The 23,453-nt window shown below is 38.6% G+C and overlaps 2 protein-coding genes and 2 pseudogenes across 5 annotated transcripts in view; 3 read left to right on the top strand and 1 right to left on the bottom strand.

Annotated features, from left to right (window-relative positions):
* The window catches only part of AP3S1 (adaptor related protein complex 3 subunit sigma 1), a 53,106-nt gene that overhangs the window by 16,958 nt on the left and 12,695 nt on the right, over positions 1-23,453 (bottom strand). The gene's annotated exons all lie outside the window — the stretch shown is intronic.
* On the top strand, positions 2,653-6,988 carry LOC308423709 (ATP-dependent RNA helicase DDX1-like; annotated as a pseudogene). Its single transcript has 2 exons — positions 2,653-2,673; positions 4,741-6,988. The product of its transcript is annotated as an ATP-dependent RNA helicase DDX1-like (transcript).
* LOC308423467 (phosphoglycerate mutase 1-like) lies at positions 7,732-8,483 on the top strand (annotated as a pseudogene). The gene has a single exon. The product of its transcript is annotated as a phosphoglycerate mutase 1-like (transcript).
* On the top strand, positions 15,788-16,352 carry LOC308423644 (histone H3.3-like). The gene has a single exon (XM_080920451.1). It carries the CDS (start codon positions 15,853-15,855, stop codon positions 16,261-16,263), a length of 411 nt encoding a protein of 136 aa, XP_080776577.1. The 5' UTR covers positions 15,788-15,852; the 3' UTR covers positions 16,264-16,352.

Genomic DNA, 23,453 nt, shown 5'->3' with positions numbered 1-23,453 from the left:
GGCCACAAAACAACCCTCAACCAATACAAGAAGGCTGAAATAACCCCATGAGCCTAAGGCTGGTCTTCAATAACAGCAACAAAAAAAAAAAAAAAAAAAAAAAACAGAAAGCCCACATACATGTGGAAACTGAACAACTCTCTTTTTAATAATAACTTGGTCAGAGAAGAAATAAAGAACGAAACTAAAGACTTCCTGGAATTTAATGAAAATGTTGACACATCATACCTAAATTTATGGGACACAATGAAAGCAGTGCTAAGGGGAAAATTCATAGCACTAATTGCCCTGGTAAAGAAACTGGAGAGATCTTACACTAGCAACTTAACAGCACACCTGAGAACTCTAGAACAAAGAAAAAAAAAAAAAGCAAACTCACCCAAGAGGAGTAGACAGCAGGAAATAGTAAAACTCAGAGCCAAATCAACCAAATAGAAACAAGGAGAACAATACAAAGAATCAACAAAACCAAAAGCTGGTTCTTTAAGAGAATCAACAAGATAGATAAATCCCTAGCCAACCTAACTAAAGGGCCCAGAGGCAGTATCCAAATTTACAAAATCAGAAAAGGGAAATATAACAATAGAAACGGAGGAAATTTTAAAAAATCATCAGGTCCTACTATAAAAGGCTATGCTCAACAAAACTGGAAAATCGATATGAAATGAATACCAAAGTTAAATTGAGCAGATAAACTATCTTAACTGGCCCATAACCTATAAGAAAATAGAAGTCATTAAAAACCTCCCAACAAATAAAAGCCCAGGACCAGATGGATTTAGTGCAGAATTCTACAAAACCTTCAAAGACCTAATAACAATACTCTTCAAACTATTATACAAAATAGAAACAGAAGGAATACTACCCAATTTGTTCTTTGAAGCCACAATTTTTCTGATATCTAAAACCACACAAGAACCCAACAAAGAAAGATAACTTCACACTAATCTCACTTATGAACATTGATGCGAAAATACTCAATAAAACTCTTGCAAAGTGAATAGAGGAACACATCAAAACTATCATATACCATGATCAAATAGGCTTCATTCCAGGCATGCAAGGTTGGTTCAATATACAAAAATTCATTAACATAATCCATTATATAAACAAACTCAAAGAAAAAAATTACATGATCATCTTCTTAGATGCAGAAAAAGCATTTGACAAAATACAACATCTCTTCATGTTAAAAGAATTGGAGAGATCAGGAATTCAAGACCCATACCTAAACATAATAAAAATCAATTTACTACAAACCAATATCAAATTAAATGATTTTGATACTTGAAGCAATCCGACTAAAATCAGGGACAAGACAAGGATGCCCACTCTCCCATATCTATGCAATATAGTACTCAAAGTGCTAGCTAGAAGAATAATACAACAAAAAGAGATCAAGGGGATAAAAATTCACAAAGAAGAAATAAAGGGATCATTATTTGCATATAATATGATAGTATATGTAAGTGACCACAAAAATTCTACCAAAGAATTTCTCCAGTTGTTAAACAACTTCAGCAAAGTGGCCGGATATAAAATTAACTCAAATAAATCAAATATCTAAATGACAAACATGCCGAGAAAAAAAATAGGGAAACAACTCCCTTCACAATAGCCACAAATAATATTAAATATCTTGAGGTAACTCTAACCAAACAAGTAAAAGATTGTATAACAATCACTTCAAGTCTCTCAAGAAAACAATCAAAGAAGATCTCAGAAAATGGAGAGATCTCCTATGCTCATGGATTCGCAGAATTAACGTAGTAAAAATGGCCATCCTACCCAATGCAATCTACAGATTCAAGCAATCCCTATCAACATCCCAACACAATTCTTCCAAGACATGGAAAAAGCAATTCTCAGATTCATCTGGATAGGCAAAAAACCCGGAACAGCAAAAACAATTCTAAACAATAAAAGAACAGCTGGGGTGGGGGTTCACCATCCCTGACCTCAAGCTCTACTGCAGAGCAACTGTGATAAAAACTGCATGGTATTAGTCCACAGACAGATAAATCGATTTGAAATTATCAATGGAACAGAACTGAAGACCCAGAAATAAAACCACACACTTAAACACACTTGATCTTTGACAAATAAGCCAAAAAATATACAGTGGAAAAAAAGAAAGCATCTTCAATAAGTGGTGCTGGTCTAACTGGCAGTCAGTAGGTAGAAAAGTGAAAATAGACCCAAATTTGTCACCTTGCACAAATCAATCTCAAGTCCAAGCGGATCAAGGACCTCAACATGAGACCAAATACACTCAATCTAATAGAAAAGAAAGTGGAAAGAGCCTTGAACTCATTTGCATAGGGGGAATTTTCTAAAGAGAACTCCACTGGCTTATACTCTTAAGATTAAGAATTGATAAATGAGACCTCATGAAACTGGAAAGCTTCTGTAAGGCAAGACAGTCAATAAGACAAACTGGCAACCTACAAATTGGGAACCTATAAATTGGGGAAAAAATCTTCATTAACAAAAAAAAAAAAAAAACAAAAAAAAAAAAACAAAAAAAATCTTCATTAACCCCACATCCGATAGAAGGCTAATATCCAAAATATATTAAGAAATCAAGAAGCTAACCACCAAAAACAAAACAAAACAAACAAAAAAAAAAAACCCAAAGAACTCATTTAAAAAATGGGGTATAACCTTAAACTGGTAATTTACAACAGAGGACCTTGAATGTCTGAGAAGTACCTAAAGAAATGTTCAACATTTGGTAGAGGGTTAGTATTCAATATATACTAAGAACTCAAGAAGCTAGATTCTAGAGAATCAAATAATCCTATTTAAAATGGGGTACAGAGCTAAACAAAGAATTCTCAGCTGAGGATTACAGAATGGCTGAGAAGCACCTAAAGAAATTCTCAAAAAGAAGGAAGGCCAAAATGGGGATGCCTCAGTCCTTCTTAGAAGGGAGAACATAACACTCATGGGAGGAAATAGAGGAACAGGGATTGAAGAACAGATCATTCAGAAGCCGCCTCACCCAGGGATCAACCACATAGGAAGCCACCAAATCCAAGCACTATAGCTGATGCCAAAAAGTACTGGAAGGAACAATATAGAGATGCCTCCTCAGGGACTCTGTCAAGAGTCATATAGATACAGTTGAGCATATTTGCAGCTAACCATCAGACTGAACTCGGGGACCCCGATGAGGGTGCTAAAGAAAGGACTGAAGGAGCCAAAAGGGGTTGCAACCGCATGGGAAACTCCCATGGACTAAAACACCAACCTTTGTGCACACATTGAGTTGAGAGACCTATTGATCCAGTTGCATATATAGCTGAGGATAGCAGTGTCTGGCATCAATGTGAGAAGAGACTTTTGGCCCAGGGAGGGCAGGTTTTCCCAATGTAGGGGAATGCCAAGGCAATGGGGTGGAGAAGGTGCTTAGGAGGGAGTGAACCTTTGTGAAGACAAATGGAGGGGGAGGGGGGATGGGAGCGGGTCAGGGGAAAGGGATAACATCTCAAATGTAAATACAGAATATCTAATAAAAAATGAGAAAAAAAGAAATGTTCAAAATCATTAGTAATCAGAGAAATACAAATCAAAATGACCCTGAAATTCCACCTTAAACCAATCAGAATGGCTACGATCAAAACCTTAGGTGACAACATATACTATCAAGGATGTGGAGAAAGAGGAATACTCCTCCATTACTGGTGGGAATGCAAACTGGTACAACCACTCTGGAAATCAATTTGGAGGTTCCTCAGAAAATTGGAAATAGATCTACCTAAGGACTCAGTAATACCAGTCTTGGAAATAGACCCAAAAGATGCCCCACCATGCCAGAAGCACATGCTCCACTATATTCATAGCAGCTTTATTTGTGATGGCCAGAAGCTGGAAACAACCTAAATGTCCCATGACAGAAGAACCAATACAGAAATTGTGGTTCATTTACACAGTGGAATACTACTCCGTTATTAAGAACGAAGACATCCTTAGTTTTGCAGTCAAATGGATGGAACCAGAAAATATCATCGGAGTGAGGTAACTCAGATACAAAAGGACATGCATGGTATGTAATAACTAATTAGTAGATACTAGTTAAAAGAAAACAGTACAGAATCCCCAAGATAAAGTCCACAGAACTCAAAAAGGTCAACAAGCTGAAGGGCCCAAGTGAGGATGCAAAAGAAGAAGAAAGTAACCACAAAGTGGGAGGGCCATGGGAGGGAAAGGGGGAAGGGGGGAGGGGAACATGATCTATATTGGCTGGGGGAAAAGGACTGACACCCTGTGGGACAGCAGAAAAATAGAATAGAAACAGGCAACTTTGGGAGGTAAGAGGTTGGAAGGACCCTCCAGAATGTACCAGAGACCTGGGAGGTGAGACTCTCAGGACTCAGAGGGAGAGACCCTAGGTGAAATGCCCTACAGTGAGGAGAGGGAACTTGTACAGCCCACCTCCAGCAGAAAGACAGGGCATCAAGTGAGGGATGGGGTTGCTATTGCACAGTCGAATCTCTGACCCATAATTGTTCCTGTCTGAAAGAACTGCAGGGATAGAAATGAAGAAGAGCCTGAGGAAAAGAAGGTCCAGCAATAGGACCAAAGGCAGATCCAGCTCAAGGGAGGCCCCAAGGTTTGACACTATTACTGAGGCTATGGAGCGCCCACAAAAAGGGACCTATCATGACTGCTCTCCGTAAGACCCAACAAGCAGCTGAAAGAGTCAGATGCAGATATTTGTACCCAACCAATCAACAGAAGCTGCTGACCCCTATAGTTGAATTAGGAATAATCTGGGGCCCGGTGTGTCTGGAAGGAGGGATCGACCAGGCCGGCAGTGGAGGAGTATGGGAAGATGGCGGCCTTCTCCGTCTACCAACTGATATCCAAGCAGAATCAATCCCATTGATCCTAGGAGGAGGTGATGTACTTATGGTTGTAGAAACAGGAAGCGGAAAAACTGGTGTGTTTAGTATTCCAGTTATCCAGATAGTGTATGAGACTCTGAAAGACCAACAGGAAGGAAAGAAAGGGAAAACAACCATTAAAACTGGTGCTTCAGTGCTCAACAAGTGGCAGATGAACCCATATGATAGAGGGTCTGCTTTTGCAATTGGGTCAGATGGCCTGTGTTGTCAGAGCAGGGAAGTGAAGGAGTGGCATGGGTGCAGATCAACGAGAAGACTGCTGAAAGGGAAGCACTACTATGAAGTATCCTGTCATGACCAAGGGCTATGCAGAGTTGGGTGGTCCACCATGCAGGGGTACTGACAAGTTTGGATTTGGCTTCGGTGGAACAGGAAAGAAGTCTCCTAATAAACAGTTTGATAATTATGGAGAGGAATTCACTATGCATGATACCATTGGATGTTACTTAGATATCGATAAAAGGCATGTGAAGTTCTCTAAGAATGGAAAAGATCTTGGTCTGGCATTTGAAATACCAGCACATATAAAAAACCAAGCCCTCTTCCCTGCCTGTGTTTTGAAGAATGCTGAACTGAAATTTAACTTTGGTGAAGAAGAATTTAAGTTTCCACCAAAAGATGGTTTTGTTGCTCTTTCCAAGGCCCCAGATAGTTACATTGTCAAATCACAGCACACAGGTAATGCACAGGTGTCACAAACAAAGTTTCTCCCTAATGCTCCAAAGGCTCTTATTGTGGAACCCTCCAGAGTGAGCTGAGCAAACCTTGAACAACGTCAAACAGTTTAAGAAGTATATCGATAATCCTAAATTGCAGGAGCTTCTCATAATGGCAGTGTTGCAGCTCAGGATCAGCTCTCTGTTCTGGATAATGGGGTTGACATTGTCGTCGGAACTCCAGGAAGATTAGATGATTTGGTGTCAACCGGAAAGCTCAACTTGTCTCAAGTTAGATTCCTGGTTCTGGATGAAGCAGATGGGCTTCTCTCTCAAGGTTATTGTCACTTTATTAACAGGATGCACAGCCAGATTCCTCAGATTACTTCTGATGGGAAAAGACTTCAGGTGATTGTTTGCTCTGCTACTCTGCATTCTTTTGATGTAAAGAAACTATCTGAGAAGATAATGCATTTTCCCACATGGGTAGATTTGAAAGGAGAAGATTCTGTTCCTGATACTGTGCATCATGTCGTCGTCCCTGTGAACCCAAAAACTGACAAGCTCTGGGAAAGGCTGGGGAAGAACCACATTCACACTGACGATGTACATGCAAAGGATAACATGAGACCTGGTGCCAACAGTCCCGAGATGTGGTCCGAAGCTATTAAAATACTGAAGGGAGAGTATGCTGTCCGAGCAATCAAGGAACACAAGATGGATCAAGCAATTATCCTCTGGAGAACCAAGACTGACTGTGATAACTTGGAGCAGTATTTTATGCAGCAAGGAGGAGGACCTGATAAAAAAAGGACACCAATTCTCATGTGTTTGTCTTCATGGTGACAGAAAGCCTCATGAGAGAAAAACTTGGAATGATTTAAGAAAGGAGACATAAGATTCTTGATTTGCACAGATGTAGCTGCTAGAGGAATTGATATCCATGGTGTTCCTTATGTTATAAATGTCACCCTGCCTGATGAGAAGCAGAACTATGTGCACGGGATTGGCAGAGTGGGACGAGCTGAAAGGATGGGCCTGGCTATTTCCCTGGTGGCAACAGAGAAAGAAAAGGTTTGGTATCATGTATGTAGCAACCGTGGGAAGGGATACTATAACACTAGACTCAAGGAAGATGGTGGCTGTACTATCTGGTACAATGAAATGCAGCTACTTTCTGAGATAGAAGAACACTTGAACTGTACCATTTCCCAGGTGGAGCCAGATATAAAGGTTCTGGTGGATGAATTTGATGGGAAAGTTACATATGGTCAGAAAAGGGCGGCTGGTGGTGGAAACTATAAAGGCCATGTGGATATCCTGGCACCTACCGTTCAAGAGTTGGCTGCCCTTGAAAAGGAAGCACAGACGTCTTTCCTACACCTTGGCTACCTTCCCAATCAGCTGTTCGGAACCTTCTGACTCCATGTAGGGCTGGGATACTGAAGTCTGTAGTCGTCACATGTTAGCATGCTGCTCCTGAAGCAGGGTTTATAAGGACCGATCTAGTACTGCTAACTCTCGCATGTCAGGAAACACGGATCTGAGCAGTGCTGCATAAAATGGCAGCCTAATGAAAATAAATTTGACAACTATAAAATAATAATAATAATAATAATCTGGGGAGAAGGGCAACCCTGTAGGAGGACCAGCAGTCTCAATTAACCTAGACCTCTGAGATCTCTCAGACACTGGATCACCAACCAGGTAGCTGATATGAGGTTCCCAACACATGTACAGCAGAGGACTGCCAGGTCTAGGTACAGTCAGAGAAGATGCACCTAACTCTCAAGACTGAAAGCCCTAGGGAGTTTAGAGATCTGGTGGGGTGAGTGGGGTGGGGACATCCTCATGGAGACACAGGGAGCGGGGAGGAGGTATGGGATGCAGAACAGTTGGAGAATGGACCGGGAGAGGAATAAAATCTGGATTGTATACAAAGAAAAAAATAATAATTTCTCAAGAATGTTTTTTTAAAGTCTAGACTTACAAGTGATACAGTAAATAGCACCCCCTTGTGTCTAACGTTTATAAAATGATAAAAAAGTTTAGAGCCAGTTTCAATATAATAGGTTCATACATAGTAAGTATATAGCTATTCACATAGAAAAATGTGCCCTTAAGAAATTCAAAGGCGAGTTGCTGCTGCATCATCCTCTGTCACCATGGCTGCCCACAAGCTGGTGCTGATCAGGCATGGTGAGAGTGCCTGGAATCTGGAGAACCGCTTCAGCGGCCGGTACAACACTGACCTGAGCCCAGCATGCCATAAGGAGGTGAATCGAGGTGGGCAGGCACTGGGAGGTGCTGGCTATGAGTCTGACATCTGCTTCACCTCTGTTCAAAAGAGAGCAATCCAAACTGTCTGGACAGTCCTGGATGCCACTGACTAGAATATGGCTGCCAGTGGTCAGGACTTGGTACCTCAATGAGCTATACAATGGAGGTCTAACAGGTCTCAATAGAGCAGAAACTGCTGCTAAGCTTGGTGAGGCACAGGTAAAGATCTGGAGATGAGACAATGTTCTACTGCCTCCAATGGAGCCTGATAACCTATCAGCAAGGATCACAGGTTCACAGATTATACTGAGGACCAGCTGCCCTCCTGTGAGAGCCTGAAGGACACTACTGTCAGAGAGCTGCCCTTCTAGAATGAAGAAATTGTCCGCTAGATCAAGGAGGAGAAAAGGGTCTTGATTGCTGCCATGGCAACAGCCTTCGGGGCATCGTCAAGCATCTGGAGGGTCTCTCAGAAGAGGCCATCATGGAGCTGAACCTGCCCAAGGGCATTCCCATCATCTATGAATTGGACAAGAACTTGAAGCCCATCAAGCACATGGAGTTCGTGAGAGATGAGGAGACCGTGGAATCTGTGGCCATGGAGGCTGTAGCTGCTCAGGACAAGGTGAAGAAGTGAAGGCGAGGCAGACTCCTACCCGACACCCTCCCTGCCTGTTCCTGCCTCCTGCACCCTCCCCAGCACCTGCCACACTGACTACATCTTTAGGAGCTTAGGTTTAAGTTGTAGCTGCAGATGGGGACCTGTGGCTCCCATTTTCATCTTAGTATTTTATCCCCTGCACCCACTCCCTTTATATAATCTAGTCAGAATAACACCTCTGGGGTGCAGGTTCTTGGTTCACATCCAGGGACAGCATTGAGAGATAGTAATTATAGTTTTTCTTAGTTCTTTGTTTACTAAGGGTCTGCTTAGGAGGAAGTCAGGGAGGAACTGCGCTGTATGACAATGAGGAGAAGCTGTGGTCCAGTTTTGTCCCTGGAACCTGTCCTGCATTCTTCCTGCAATTAGGTAACTGGGGGCATAGTCATCCCAGTGGAGAGTGAAAGTAGCCTCAGTGATTTTAAAAACCCTACTTTCTCTCTGACCCTAGAAAGTTGAGATCAATCTTGTCAAGTCTATGTATTACATTTACTTTTGTGTGTGTGTGTGTGTGTGTGTGTGTGTGTGTGTGTGTATACATATATCAGCACACAAAGGCAACTCTGAGGTTGCTAGTGGCAGTTGAAACAGTCCTATGTGGTCACCAGAAAATAAGCCATTCCTCATATCAAATGGGATAAACTCCTTGTACCTTTTGCTGTGTTTGGACCCCTTTGCCTTGTTTTGTAGAGGTGAAAGGCCCCTTGATTGTGTCCAAGTTTTTGTCTTTCACTTGTCTGAATCATGTTCCAGCTGCTTGACCCTAGTGTGTGGGTTCAGAACTCATTTGGGCCTAACAACTAAGTCTCTTTCCAGATCAGTAATAATAAAGGAGTGATATGCAATTAAAAAGAAGAAAGAAATTCAAAGGCTAATAGAACATAAATTGCCTTTTGTCTACTGAAGGAACTGTATTTTAATTTCTTTCACTTTAAAAAAAAACCCTCCGTTTAATGATGATAGACATAATCAGGAAGTGACATATCTGCATATAAACGGCCCCACTTCTCTTATTACAAGAACATTCTTGTGTTTCACCTTCAATAAGAAATCTCCAAGTCCATCATCTATTACAAGACGACTTAGATTTCAGAGACTTAGAATCTCCCACCTACCTACCAATAAAGGGGTGTGTCCTCTGTAAGAAAAGTTATTAGTTTTTACTGGGCAAATATCACATAATGTACTTCCACAGAAATGGCACAGCCCATGACACTTAGGCTGTATTACACACAGAGATAATAATACAGATCGTTATTCCTAGTGCTCTGATGAATGAATAATCTAGAATCAGGGGCTAAGAACATAGCTCAATTGGATTTCTAGGTTTAGAAAGGACTTTCTGTCTGCATTTAGGAACTTTCTGGGTAAAATTTACCAGGAACTAATCCAGCTGGTTTGAATCTCAGAAAATGAAGTAAAATTGACATGTATACAATGTGAAGAGCTACATGTTAGCATATGCTTGTAACTAAAGAACTAAGGAAGCCGGGGGAGGCGGACTGATGGGAGTTCAAGGCCAGTATAAAATACATTGTGAATTCCAGGTCACCTTGGGCTACTGTGTGAGACCCTGCTTTAAAATAACGCAAAAGATAAGATGAGACTGCCAGGCATAGTGGCATACAGCATAATGACAGTGTTTATGAGACTTGCGGGAGAAGAACTATAAATTCAAGGCCAGTCAACACAGAAAGTCCCTGTTCCAAACTCAAATAGTTATTTTATTCTCATAGTCTCATATTCTCTCTCTTTATCTCTCTCCCTCCCTCCTTCCCTCCCTCCCCTCTCCCTCTCTCCTTTCTGGCTTTCTGGCTCTGGCTTTGTCTCCTCAGTGGAAGATCAGGAACCAAAAATCTAAGAATTCTTGTAATATTCCAAGAGATGTAAAAAATATTCTTTGATTACCAACAGGTTTTTTAAAGATATTTTTGTTTTTGTTTTTTAATACATACAAGTGCACTGTAGCTGTCTTTAGACACACCAGAAGAGGGCATTAGACCCCATTACAGATGGTTATGAGCCACCATGTGGTTGTTGGGATTTGAACTCAGGACCTCTGGAAGAGCAGTCAGTGCTCTTAACCACTGAGTCATCTCCCTAGCCCCAGCAGACGTTTTTATGAAATACAATTTGGTTTAGCCAAAACTAATAATTACCACCAAAAATACTGGATGTTTAATAAAACCAAGAAAGACAGACTGAAATGAAAACCAGATCAAATGAAAGAAAGCTGTAAATAAAGAATCTGCACACGATTCAAAAGTTACCCTTCCGTATACTACTCAGAATCTTCCAAGCATGGTGTTTAAGGAGCACAGGTAACATTTAACTCATGGATGGTGGATTCTGCACTGAATAATGAATGAACCTTCATCCAGACAACCACATGCTAATTAATGATGGTAATGTTATAAACACTAGAGATGGTGAATATGCACTTAACACAACAAAGATGAGAAATAAAGAAAAACTTGACTATGTTCATGATAATATATTATCTGACTACTTAAGATAAATGAACAGTCATAAATTCATTAGTTTTCTTAAATTGCATTAAAAAAATTCAAGAATTTCAAGAAGCCTAAATATTTAAGTACTTAAATATAAAATATATTAAACAAATTCAGTTTAAAATACAGTCATTCCTTTCTCTCCATGGTACTATGTTAATGGACCTCAGTTACTACCCACCTGTGCAAAGTGCTACCCTGGCTTCCATTAACCTGAGTCTCCATGTGTACAACAGCAGCTGCCTACAGTACAAGCGCTCAATTACGTAACACCCTTTGCACTTAATCATGTATAACATGGTTATACATGAACTTCAGAAGTTTTAAAAAACAGCTAGTTTTTGGGGTTTTTTTTTATTTTAAAGTATATTTATTGTAACAATATCCCCCAATTCCATTGTTTCTAGAAACTATTAAGTATACAATTGTACTTAATTGCCTTCACTGCATTTTAAAGAGAGTTGGAGGAAGGTAATTTGGGGTAAATAAAATGAGAACACAATATATACATGTACAACCCTAAAACAGACATGCCTAGAAAAGATTCTTTCCAAGTTACACCACTGTCTGATGTTAAAAATACAGGACAAAGACTCCTGGATGTATTAGTAGGAAAAATCCAATTCCTCCAAAGGGAAAAGTCTTCAAATTATCATCAAACCTCTCCACAGGAACTCTGGAACCCAAGCCAGCATGGGGAAACAGAATTCATGTCTTGAAAATAAATGACTGCCCACCAAAATGATTTTATTCACTTAAGACTGGTGGGTGCTAACAGGAAGAGCTGCAGTGCACAAGTGAGCTCCCTGGAGACGGCCCACCATCTTTCTCCAGCTGTGATGGGTGTGCCCTGGTGAGGCACAGCCCCAGTGACTTCATCCCAGGATTGCTTCTTTCTTGTGTTTGTCACTGTCATACTACTCACTTATTTGGCCTGGTATGTGTGGACACTTGGAGACTCTAACAGCCTATGGCCTGGTGTGATTACTTCCTGGGTGATAGGCCCATCCTATTTTGGTAAATTTCCTGCAGATCAACATGATGATGAACTTTCATGAATTAATGCTGTTTAGGTGAATTAGGAAGAAAGCTTAAGAAGATGGTTTTAGTTATTTTGCCAGAGAGATAGAATTAAGTAAAATGTGTCCCCCTCCTCATAGAATAGTAAGTGAAGGTTGCGTAACAGGGAATACAATGAGCTTTCATAAGCTACACTAAGAAGAGAAATAGGCTTGGGACAGATTTGGGATCAAGGAAAAAATAAATAAATATTCACTCTGGTGAGGCCCACAGGCGTGCACTGTGATAAAGCAAGGCCATGTGGAACTGTTGCTTTGAACTTACAATGGACTTATAGAATTTTTATTTGAACTTACTACTGACATCCTTCTGAAACTCCCCTTCTGTGTAACACTTTATCTATGAGATAATTATTTCTTACATAGAGAACATTTTGTCTAAAAAGCTGTAAAAAGCCAAAAGCAATAATAAAGTTTTGATGAAGCCCTTTTCTTCTGCATCTGGTGTATATGTGTTTCTGTGTGTCTGACTTTTTCTTGTCTTCCTTTCCCTTTGAAACAGCTAGTTTTAATTTGTAAGTAAAACTATATAATAATAGTTTAAAAATTAATAAGGCCTCTGAATAATTTTGTGTAAAAGCTACTCATAAGAACATTTTTTCAGAGGGCTGGGCAGGTTGCTCAGTTGGTAAACTGCTTACCTAGCACACATGTGGCTCTAGGTTCAATTCTCAGCTCTGGCTATATATAAACTGGAGGTTAAGCAGGGCTTTATGATACTGTCTCTAAACCATTACAACATGAGAGAACAAATTTTCCCTCAAAATTCATATAGCCCAATACCTCAAAAAAAAAAAAAGCTTATATTGACAGAAACTACTAAAACTATTTTTAAGCTTCTAAGTGGTTGATTTTTAAAATTGATATACTTCTACCTATAACAAAATAGGGTACACTGATATCTTGAGTAGTGACATATATATATATATATATATATATATATATATATATATATGAAAGGAAATGAATAACAAGTGTTTACAATCTTTTCCCTACAGTAGGATTTGAGCTAAAAAGTACAGAAACCATGATGGTAAAATCACTACTTGGTAAACACCACAAGTAAATGCTTTTGGTAAAAATTGTCAATAGATGCTAAAGCAAATGAACAAATACATACCACAAAAAGCTTGTATAATTATATAAACTTAGCTATTTTCTGTAAGATACTTACAAGCACAAAGGAAATGGTTTATGGTAGGTAAACCTGCTAGTCTTATTTTAAACAACTGACTAGAGTACATGCCCTAAGCAAAATGAGTAAGCTGGCACACCTTTCATCCTTATAGGAAGCACTGAGGAGGTAACAGCAAGCAGATCAGAGTAGGTAGTTGTCTACAAACTAACTGGTCAGCACTTGCAAAGGAGCAAAGTATGAAGAACAGGAAATGACGAACAAAGACAAGGAGCCTTTACAGTGAGACTCAGGGGACATGGAGACTAAAGGCTTCAGTCCATCCATCTCTGAGGAAGACATTATGTAAAAAACACAACTTGTAAATTTTAAATAAGGTATGTAGATCTCACAGAAGTAGAGTATGTATGTTCATTTCTTTATTTTGTGGTAGCTTTACTCTACTTTCTGAGACACTGCTATATAGCTAAGCTGCTGACCTAGAACTCAAGATGTTCCCGCTTGGTCTCCAGAGAATTAGGATTACAGAAACAGGCTAAAGTTCCCAGGCTCCTAATCTTAATAATTATACTGTATTGGTGGAAGATATTAAATTGTGTGGGGGTGGCTAAGTGAACACGTATGACATAGAAGAAGTCTTTATATAGGATGTAGGCCATTCTTTTACAGTACAAGACAATTTCTACTTTTTTTCTTAATCTTTAAAAAGTCACAAGATGGCTCAGTGGTATAGACATTTATCATAAATCAAATCTGACAGCCTGAGTTCAACCCTGGGAACCACATGGTAAAGAGAGAGAACCGCTACAAGTTATCTTCTGATCTTCACACATGTGCCATGGCATGCACACATATGAAGTACGTGCAAGTACATAATTCAATAAATGTAAAAATGCTTTTTGAAGTTGTAGAGAAGTGTTTTCTTTTTAAAATTAATCTCAAAGGACACTCTCTTCTATGTCCAATTATTACCTTAAAACCAACTATTTTATACCAGGAAACAAGTTTACCTTAAACCCCAAATCAACAACAAACAGTAACAAAAGTTCATGCTTTTCTGAAATCTTTTGTGGTGTCCAGCCTCAAATGTCTTGCCTAACTCTTCAGTTACTCAATGTAGTGATGATGGATGCTTTAGTAAGTCTACCCCAAAGACGGGCTGTTTACAGTCAGTAGCTCTAGTGTAAACGCAGTCAGGAAGGTATGTGCCCAAACAGTTACAAAAAAGAAATCTGTAAATTAAAAAAAGAAACAAAAGCTAAGTAATTTACTCTAAGTCACATAACTGTTATACTAGCTAGGACCTAAGACCATACCACTGTGACTCTAAGGTAGAACATATGACACCTTCCAAGTGACTGAGATGGCAATACAGTATGTAAATCAGGGAAGGAGACATTACCAAATTTGAATGCAAGCAGAATGTAAAATCTAAGTGATCTTTACATTTCTAAAATCTGAAAAGTAGACCTGTCAACCATGAAAACATGATTGGAAAGAGATTTTAGAAATCTGAGTAATTCTAACTTACAGTGTTTATACAAATATTTTCTAGTTTATATACACACATATTCACTCATATTCATACAAATATATACACATACTATACACATACATGCACGTGCCCACCCACCCACACACACACACACACACACACACACAGAGAGAGAGAGAGAGAGAGAGAGAGAGAGAGAGAGAGAGAGAGAGAGAGAAAGGTCACACTGAAAACAGAAACCTTAAAATACATTGTCTAACAGTATAGGAGGCAAACCTTTCCTGAAACAATTCCTGAAACATCCCCCTCTAGACTGCTCAGAATAGAGGCTGAAGGGTTTCATTTTCTTCCACCATAAGAAAATATACAGCAATTTACTTTCCCATGTGACCAGAGGTAGATTTCCTTTCAACAGAGGACTGGAACTACCCACAGTCCTTTGACACTGGATAGTTGGTTTTCACAAACATTCTACACTTAGATGCTAAATCCAGATAGCTTTAAACAGCTATGTTTCACCCACTAATAAGAATGCTTTCAAGTCACCTTCAGAATAAAATGACAGAGGCAGGAGTGGCTTGATTGGAACATGCCACCAGGCAATTTGGTAGGCCAGTAACAATCACTCCGGTGTAATTTATTATAGGATAAAGAGAAGATTAGAAGATCTTTTTCAGCTCAGTATCCTTTGCTTATCAACTGCTCTAATTAAGCCTACTATTTTTTAAGATTTTTATTTTTAATTATGAGTGTGCATGTGAGTATAGAGCCTGGGAGACTAGAAGAGTGTGTCTAATCTCCTGAAGCCACAGGCAATTTTTAAGCCATCTGATGTGGGTGCTGGAAACTGAATTCAGGTCCTCTGTAAGGTTAGTATGTGTTTTTAACTGCTGAGCCACCTCTCCAGCTGTCTGTTTATTTTATAAATGTGCCACCCTGTAAAACTCATCCCAAGACATTGTACAGCATATGGGGGAAAGATGTATAAATATTTCTAAAACTAAGACAAAAAAAAAAAAAACACTTATTCAGCGCCGCCGTCGTTCTCCAACGCCAGCGCCGCCTCTCCCTTGCTGAGCTCCAGTCGAAGGAGAAGGGGGGTAAGTAAGGAGGTGCCCATACCATGGCTCGTACAAAGCAGACTGCCCGCAAATCCACCGGTGGTAAAGCACCCAGGAAACAACTGGCTACAAAAGCCACTCGCAAGAGTGCGCCCTCTACTGGAGGGGTGAAGAAACCTCATCGTTACAGGCCTGGCACTGTGGCACTCCGTGAAATCAGACGCTATCAGAAGTCCACTGAACTTCTGATTCGCAAGCTCCCCTTTCAGCGTCTGGCGCGAGAAATTGCTCAGGACTTCAAAACAGATCTGCGCTTCCAAAGTGCAGCTATTGGTGCTTTGCAGGAGGCAAGTGAGGCCTATCTGGTTGGCCTTTTTGAAGATACCAACCTGTGTGCTATCCATGCCAAACGTGTAACAATTATGCCAAAAGATATCCAGCTAGCACGCCACATACGCGGGGAACGTGCTTAAGAGTCCACTATGAGGGGAAACATTTCATTCTCAAAAATTATTTTTCCTCTTCCTGTTATCAGTAGTTCTGAATGTTAGATATTTTTTCCATGGGGTCAAAGGTACCTAAGTATATGATTGTGAGTGGAAACATAGGGGACAGAATCAGGTGTTGGCAGTTTCTCCACGTTCATTTGTGTGTAAATTTTTAATATAAATGCATGATGTAAAGCATTAATGCAAGCAAAATGTTTCAGTGAACACATTTCAACAGTTCAACTTTATAACAATTATAAATAAACCTGTTAAATTTTCTGGACAACGCCAGCATTTGGATTTTTTTAAAATAAGTAAATTTCTTATTGACGGCAACTAAATGGTGTTTGTAGCGTTTTTATCATCCAGTAGATTCCATCCATCCACTATACTTTTCTAACTGAGTTGTCCTACATGCAAGTACATGTTTTTAATGTCTGTCTTCTGTGCTGTTCCTGTAAGTTTGCTATTAAAATACATTAAACTAAAAAAAAATCACTTATTCAGTTTGTTTACTAATTAAGTCACCTTTTATATTCCTTTCTTATAAATTTATGATTTGATGAAAAGTGTTAACTGAAAACATCACAGAAATTACATAGAATGTTTTTTCATTATTCACGCTTATTTGGCATTATTATTTGCCCATTAAAAGAAAACTAGAGTCAAAGGTTGTACACCTAGTGCATGGCAGAGCATGAACACTCAGATACAAGACACCGAATTGCTTGAATTCACTGACCTTTCTAACCACCCCATCAGCACCTTCAAAACAAATACATTTTACAGACAAAATGTACTTTTTTTTTTACAGGTATACAGAGCTTTATGAATACTAGTCCAATTTTGAATAGCATCCATAAGTGAAATCATCACAGAAAAATGGTCTAGCAGTACTATAATCATAGCCAATGTTACACACGGAGCTTTAAATTAAGCATGTAGTCCAACACCATGGTTCTTCCTAACTAAACTCAATGTTGTCATTACACATGAAGCAGGTCAGTGCTGTGGTAAGTGCTAACTATAGAATGTAAAACCACAGCAGCAATGTGGAATTATCTACTAACATGCTGCCAGTATCCCCGGGGCACAAACTGAAGATAGTATGACTGCTTATAAATAACTCAAATGACCCAACATCAATATTTAATGAACTACTAGTCCCACTGTGTAAATATTTAAACATTTCTAATGTATACTTGCAGCAACAGAAGAAAATCTTAAGGCCAGCTATTATATATCCTAGGTCATCACAACAAAATAGTGCTTATCAAGACTAGAAAAGAGGCCAGTGTAGTTGTGCATGCCTTTAATTCCTGCACTTAAGAAGGATCTCTGTGAGTTTGAGGCCAGTCTGGTTTACATAGTGAGTTCCAGGACAGTCAGGACTACATAGAGAAACTGTGTCTCTAAAACAAACAAAGAAATTTAAAAAAATTTTTTAAATAAAAAGGGATTTTTTTTACTTATGAGCAAATAAAACAAACAAATAGAGCTACTGTTCGAATAAGTGACATAATGACATAAATTCCACGCAGAATGTATCTGAATGCTTCTTCCAGAGTTTCCACAGCTCATAAAGTCAAACCCAGGAATACATTCACATCTTAAGAACACCAAATCTTTGTATAAAAACATGTATTTTTCAATGGTTATTTAAATAGTGCTCTTTTAACACTTGAAATATCAAAATTAAAAGCACATGTTTAGTAAGATATGCTTCATCTATTGTTCTCTAAGGAACATGCACACATGGGACTCAACTTCGCTCTTGTAGGTTCCTCATTTTCCACTTACAATTCTTTTACATTAGAGATGTTGTCTCACAACCAAAGGATGAAAAATACCCAAGAAAATCAGTTCTAAATAAGCTCTGAATAGTTGATTGATGAAACAAAAGCAAAAATGATGAGCTCTTCAATCCAACTGTGTTCACTGGACTATGTATTTGGTAGTTGCCTCACACATGTTCAGTGTTTCCTTGTAAGCAATAAATCAACCAGAAACCAAGAGCAAAGACATAAACATGCTCAAGGGAAATTACAGAACTTTTTTTTTGTAATATAGTAAGTTGACATGTAACAACACCAAAGGTTCTTATAAAAATAGCTCTGGCCTTTTTTTAGTTTTTATTTTTATTTTTGGGTATCCATGGGTATCTTGAGTGTATGTTTCATGTGTGCATGTGCCTGAGGAAGCAAGAAGGTGGTACTGGACTACTTTAAGGTAGAGTTACAGCAAGTGTGTAGCACTGAAGAGGGGGTGCTAGGAACTGAACTCAAATAAGAACACATCTTAACCACTGAGCCATCTCTCCAGCTCCACTAAGTCTACTTTTATAATAAGCAAAACAATAAAACTCCTAAAACACTCTATTCTACATTTATCTAATAAAAACAAACTATCAGCTTGGAACATGGTTCACTGGTAAAAATTATGCTTAGCACATGTAAAGCTCTAGGTTTAATCAAAAACACAAAAATACAAAATTCAAATCCCATTACTAACAAAGTTACTAATGTTTGAGTAATGAAGCCAGAAACATTAGCAAGACACAAGAGACATTTTCCTTTTCCTAAAGTACATAATAGAATCACTTCAGTTATGTTGTATAAGTCTTGCCCTTTGACAGTTCCTCTTCTAATTCCCTGAGACATAACAGCTATCCTATTAGAACACTTAGATGGGCCACAACAGCAAAACCTAAAGTACACAAGTACAGAGTAATTCTGCTTTACCTTTAAGATAATTCACATCCACTTTCATCTTTCTCAATAAAGCAAACTGAATTTTAAATGAGTTCTTTCTCTTGTTTTAACTCTAGAAACTTCTAATTAATGGCTAGCAAAGGTAATTTTAAAAGTTTAAATGTAGCTTATGACTACCACTCTCTTCAGCCAATGATAGCCAACAGAAAAACAGAAAGCACAGAAAAATATTTTCTATAGTAATATAAAGTTTTAGAATAAAGCTATAATTATGTATTAAATAAATTAGTAAGTGTAATAATGAACTCAGAAGGCAATGCAAAATACAGTCCTGATCATTCCCTCTCTGTTACCAAGCCATATATAACCAAGGACGGTCACCTCTCTCTTTACAAGGAAAGCAAACAGGAAACAGAGCACTGATTAAGAGGCCCTGAGAGGTAAAAGACAAACAGCTAAGGATATGGAGGTATAGCTACTGTAAGTCTAAATTTCTTTGACCATCTGCTTAGAGTTTATCTTAAATCCACTTTATCCTATATGTTTATCCTAAAACCATCATTTTTTTCTACTACCACCACCAATTTAAGATGAAAAAAAATGAGGGAAAAGGGGAAAAACAGACACAAAGCAAATGTTTACCATGATTACTTTGTGGTTTCATGTAACTGATACCTGCAAAGTACTCAAAAACCAGTGTAAAAAATTATAGATTTGGAAGCTAGAGAGATAGAAATTAAGAGCCCTAGATTTTTTTCAGAAACCCAAGTTCAGTTCTCAGAATCCTCACTGGGCACTCACAACTGCCTATAGTGAACCAACGCTCTTTTGGCTTCCTCGGCTACTCTAATGCACATGCACAGACATATACATAAAATTAAAACACATCTTAAAACAAAAAAATTACTTCCAAGTGTGATAGTGCACATCTTTAATCCCAGCACTCATAAGGCATAGGCAGACAGATATCTGAGTTCAAGGCCAGCCTAAGCTACATAATAAGTATGAGACCAGCAAAGGCTATATATGAGACCATCTTTTAAAAAAGAAAAAGAAAAAAAAGAGAGAAAGAGAGAAGAAAACCAGCACTAGAAATTTAAAATCGGGGGCTGGAGAGGTGGCTCAGTGGTTAAAAGCACTGACTGCTCTTCCAGAGGTCCTGAGTTCAATTCCCAGAACCCACATGGTGGATCACAACCATCTGTAATGGGATCTGATGCACTCTCTGCTGTGTCTGAAGCTACAGTGTACTCATACATAAAATAAATCTTAAAAAAAAAAAAAAAGGAGGAGGAGGAAGAGGAGGAGGAGGAAGAAGAAGAAGTTGTTTAAGAGTACAGTGATATACTAACAGCTCCACTAGCACTTACTGTTTTTACTTTACTATCAAAAGCTTCTTTTAGACTTGCCATTTATGTTTCTAAGCTTGGTCACTCAGAATTTGTTATTAACAGTTTTCTTCTTAGCAATTTCTCACTTAAAATCAAGGGATGCTTTCTTCCTGCAGATTTAAAAGTCATACCTCATTTGACAAAGACATTTTTTTATATGCAGCTTTTCCCAGCTCACAACTTAATAGTGACACATTTCTATTTGTGTGCTATTCAGAAACAAAAAACAAAACACAAACAAAAAAGCTGTGTATTTCCTCTTGATATTCTTGATCCAATACAATTATTTGTACTAATTAAACTTTTAAAATTTTATTTATTAGTGTTGGTTCTTTCTACCATGTGGATTCTGTTCTTAGATTAAACTCAAGTCAGCCAGCTTGCAAGGCAAATGCTTTTATCTGTTCCCTGGCCTACAACTACATTTGTGAACACAATTTACTCTTTTTCTTCTTTTTCCTTTTAGATGGTATAGCATATAAACTGAAAATAAAAAAATCATATTTTATATATATGCCTATATCTGTATATACATGTATAGGACTTAATGATTCTCACAATTAACAAATCAAGTAGAACTCAGATAAGAAAATGTCAATAGCATGTAGTGATAGCTACATTTTCTATAAAACTATTCTAACTAACTTTCAGGCCTTACTGTCAGTTATTTTATACTAAATACTGTATATGGGCACTGAATGAATTCATTTATACATGCATCCAACGATTATTTGTTGAAGACCTACTACTATTCCTCAGCAGTAATAATGCAACACAATATATAGACCTGGTAAATAAGTCAATAAGTAACATAACTCACAGAGCTTTTATTAGCAGATGATAATAAAGCATCATATAAAATGATAACAGGCACTAACGAAAGAAAAAATATAGCAGATCAATGGTTAGAAATGTAGAGAGAATATCTAAAACATATGGCCAGGGAACTCGGTATTGAAAAGGTAGTTTCTGGTCAAAATCTGAAAGAACGATGGGGAACCCTGCCAGTGAGTACCAAGTGAAAGAACATCCAGGTATAAAAGTCAGCAGATGCCTGTTGCATCAACAAGAGGTCAAGCACATGAGAAGCAACAGAAAGGGGGTCAGAACACATAGGCTCCTGAGTAGCCTATGAAAAATGTGGCTTTTACTCCAATAAAAGCTGAGGTTATGAAGAGTCTAGAATAAAGGTTGTGAGATGTGGCATGCTACAATGGCACCTAACTGATGCACCAAGTTAAAACCCAAAGCAGGAGAGAAAGGCCAGTCTGGAAACTGCCTGAATACAGACAAAAATGGTAGCTTGGACCACAGTGAAGAAATAAGAGATCAGGCAAAGGATTTGCTTAAGAAGGAGCAGAGCCCAGAGAACAAGACTGAAGAACAAACAAGTACTCGGATTCTAACTAGTCCACTTGAGGAGTTCAGCTGTTACTAATGAAAAGCCAAAAACTGAAGGAAATACAGATTTTGATATCTCAGTGTAAGATCTTTATGTAATACCCATGTGGAGATGTCCAGCAGAAAGTTGGCCTTTAAAGTTAGTCAATCAAAAGAAAGGTCTAGGCTAAGGACTAAATTTAGTACCATTAATACATAAATATTACATGGATGAAATCACCTTACCAAAGGAATAAAGCCATCAAAAGAGAATATACTCAATACAAAAAGCAGGGAAGGAAACTATCCTCAAGATCAAGTAGAGTACTTGTAAAAAATAAATGGCAACCTGAATCAAACAGAGGAAGACTGTTAAGAATCTGTGATTAAACAACAATAGTGTAAGAGAACAAGAGGGTTTCAGATATTCCTCCCGTAGCAAAGTATTTTGCTATCAAAGGAGAGAAAGATATTAAGACAATAAAAAGGGAGCAAAGGTGGGAGAGAAGACAGTCCTGGCTGAGAGAATGATTTAGAAGAGCATAAAATGCTACAAAGTGAGGAAGTGAAAGCTACCCTCAAAAATCCTGGTTCCTAAGCTAGGAGCACAGTGAGTGCAACATACATACAGCACACAGTAGACAGGCAGGTGGGCAGCAACGTTCTCTCTTGACTGCTTCAGCTTTGTTTCTGGTGGCCTAGAAGTGAGGTCTATCTAGAGTGTAGACAAGTGTTAGAGTGAAAATGGAGTGCAGAGATGAACTGTAGTCAGTGGACAGCACTGAGGACTTCCTGAGGTCCATGCTCAAGGATCTAAGTGAACAAGAAACATGACTGTGCTTTTCTTCTACATATTTTCAGATGTATGACAATAGGCCAGTAGTTAAATGCATAGGAGGTTATGCACACTGTATACCCATGGAACCTTAGCTGAATAAGGACAAGCCAGACCTCAGTAGGATCAGGGAGAATGAAAAACATGTCACATTGAAACCTGAGGGACCTAGCATAAAAGAAACAGTAAAATAGATTAAAAAGTCAGCTGAGAAGAAATTGACACAGATTGTGGACTGAGTATTACTTTGTATAAAAATAAGACATAAACAAAAAGCTGGGGCAGAAGACAAAGCTCTCAAGGAATGTAGTTCCAGGTTTGAAGGCATGAGCCTACTGAATATTATACATGTGAACACTTAAGTCCCCATGGACCTTCACACATTCAGTCTTCTACTGGTTGTCACTGAGTAAGAAGCAACTCTGAAGTCTACAGACTGTAGGTATCTTCATCCTGGGAACAGAGGCAATTGCTATCTGTGTCTTGGATTATCTTTTTAAAACCATTACAGTGGCAAACAGCGTTGAAAAATAGTGTCTTCCTTAAGAGAATGGATAAGCTTACCTTTTCTTTTAAGGAGAATCTCATCCTTTTCAGAGCAGACATGATTCACCCATTATAAAGAATCCCAGCTCCCTAACTCTGAGGTCTGTCCCTATGTGATCTGATCTACTGTGGTGCAGGCATCACCTGTATCCCTCACAGCACCCTTCTGGAACTGAGAACTAACGCAGGCAAACGTTAGCATGGTTGAGTATTTTGTTCTGTGGATAATGCTTCTGTTATTGGTAATGAAAGAAATCTGTTTCATCTTCTGCCATCACCCTTTAAACTACGAGTTAACTTATTAGTGTGCAA

This window comes from Micromys minutus (assembly GCF_963924665.1).
Source record: "Micromys minutus genome assembly, chromosome: 8".
Classification (NCBI taxonomy): Eukaryota; Metazoa; Chordata; class Mammalia; order Rodentia; family Muridae; genus Micromys; species Micromys minutus.
Note: the sequence above shows the minus strand (reverse complement) of the source record. Positions and strands in the feature narration are given on the sequence as shown.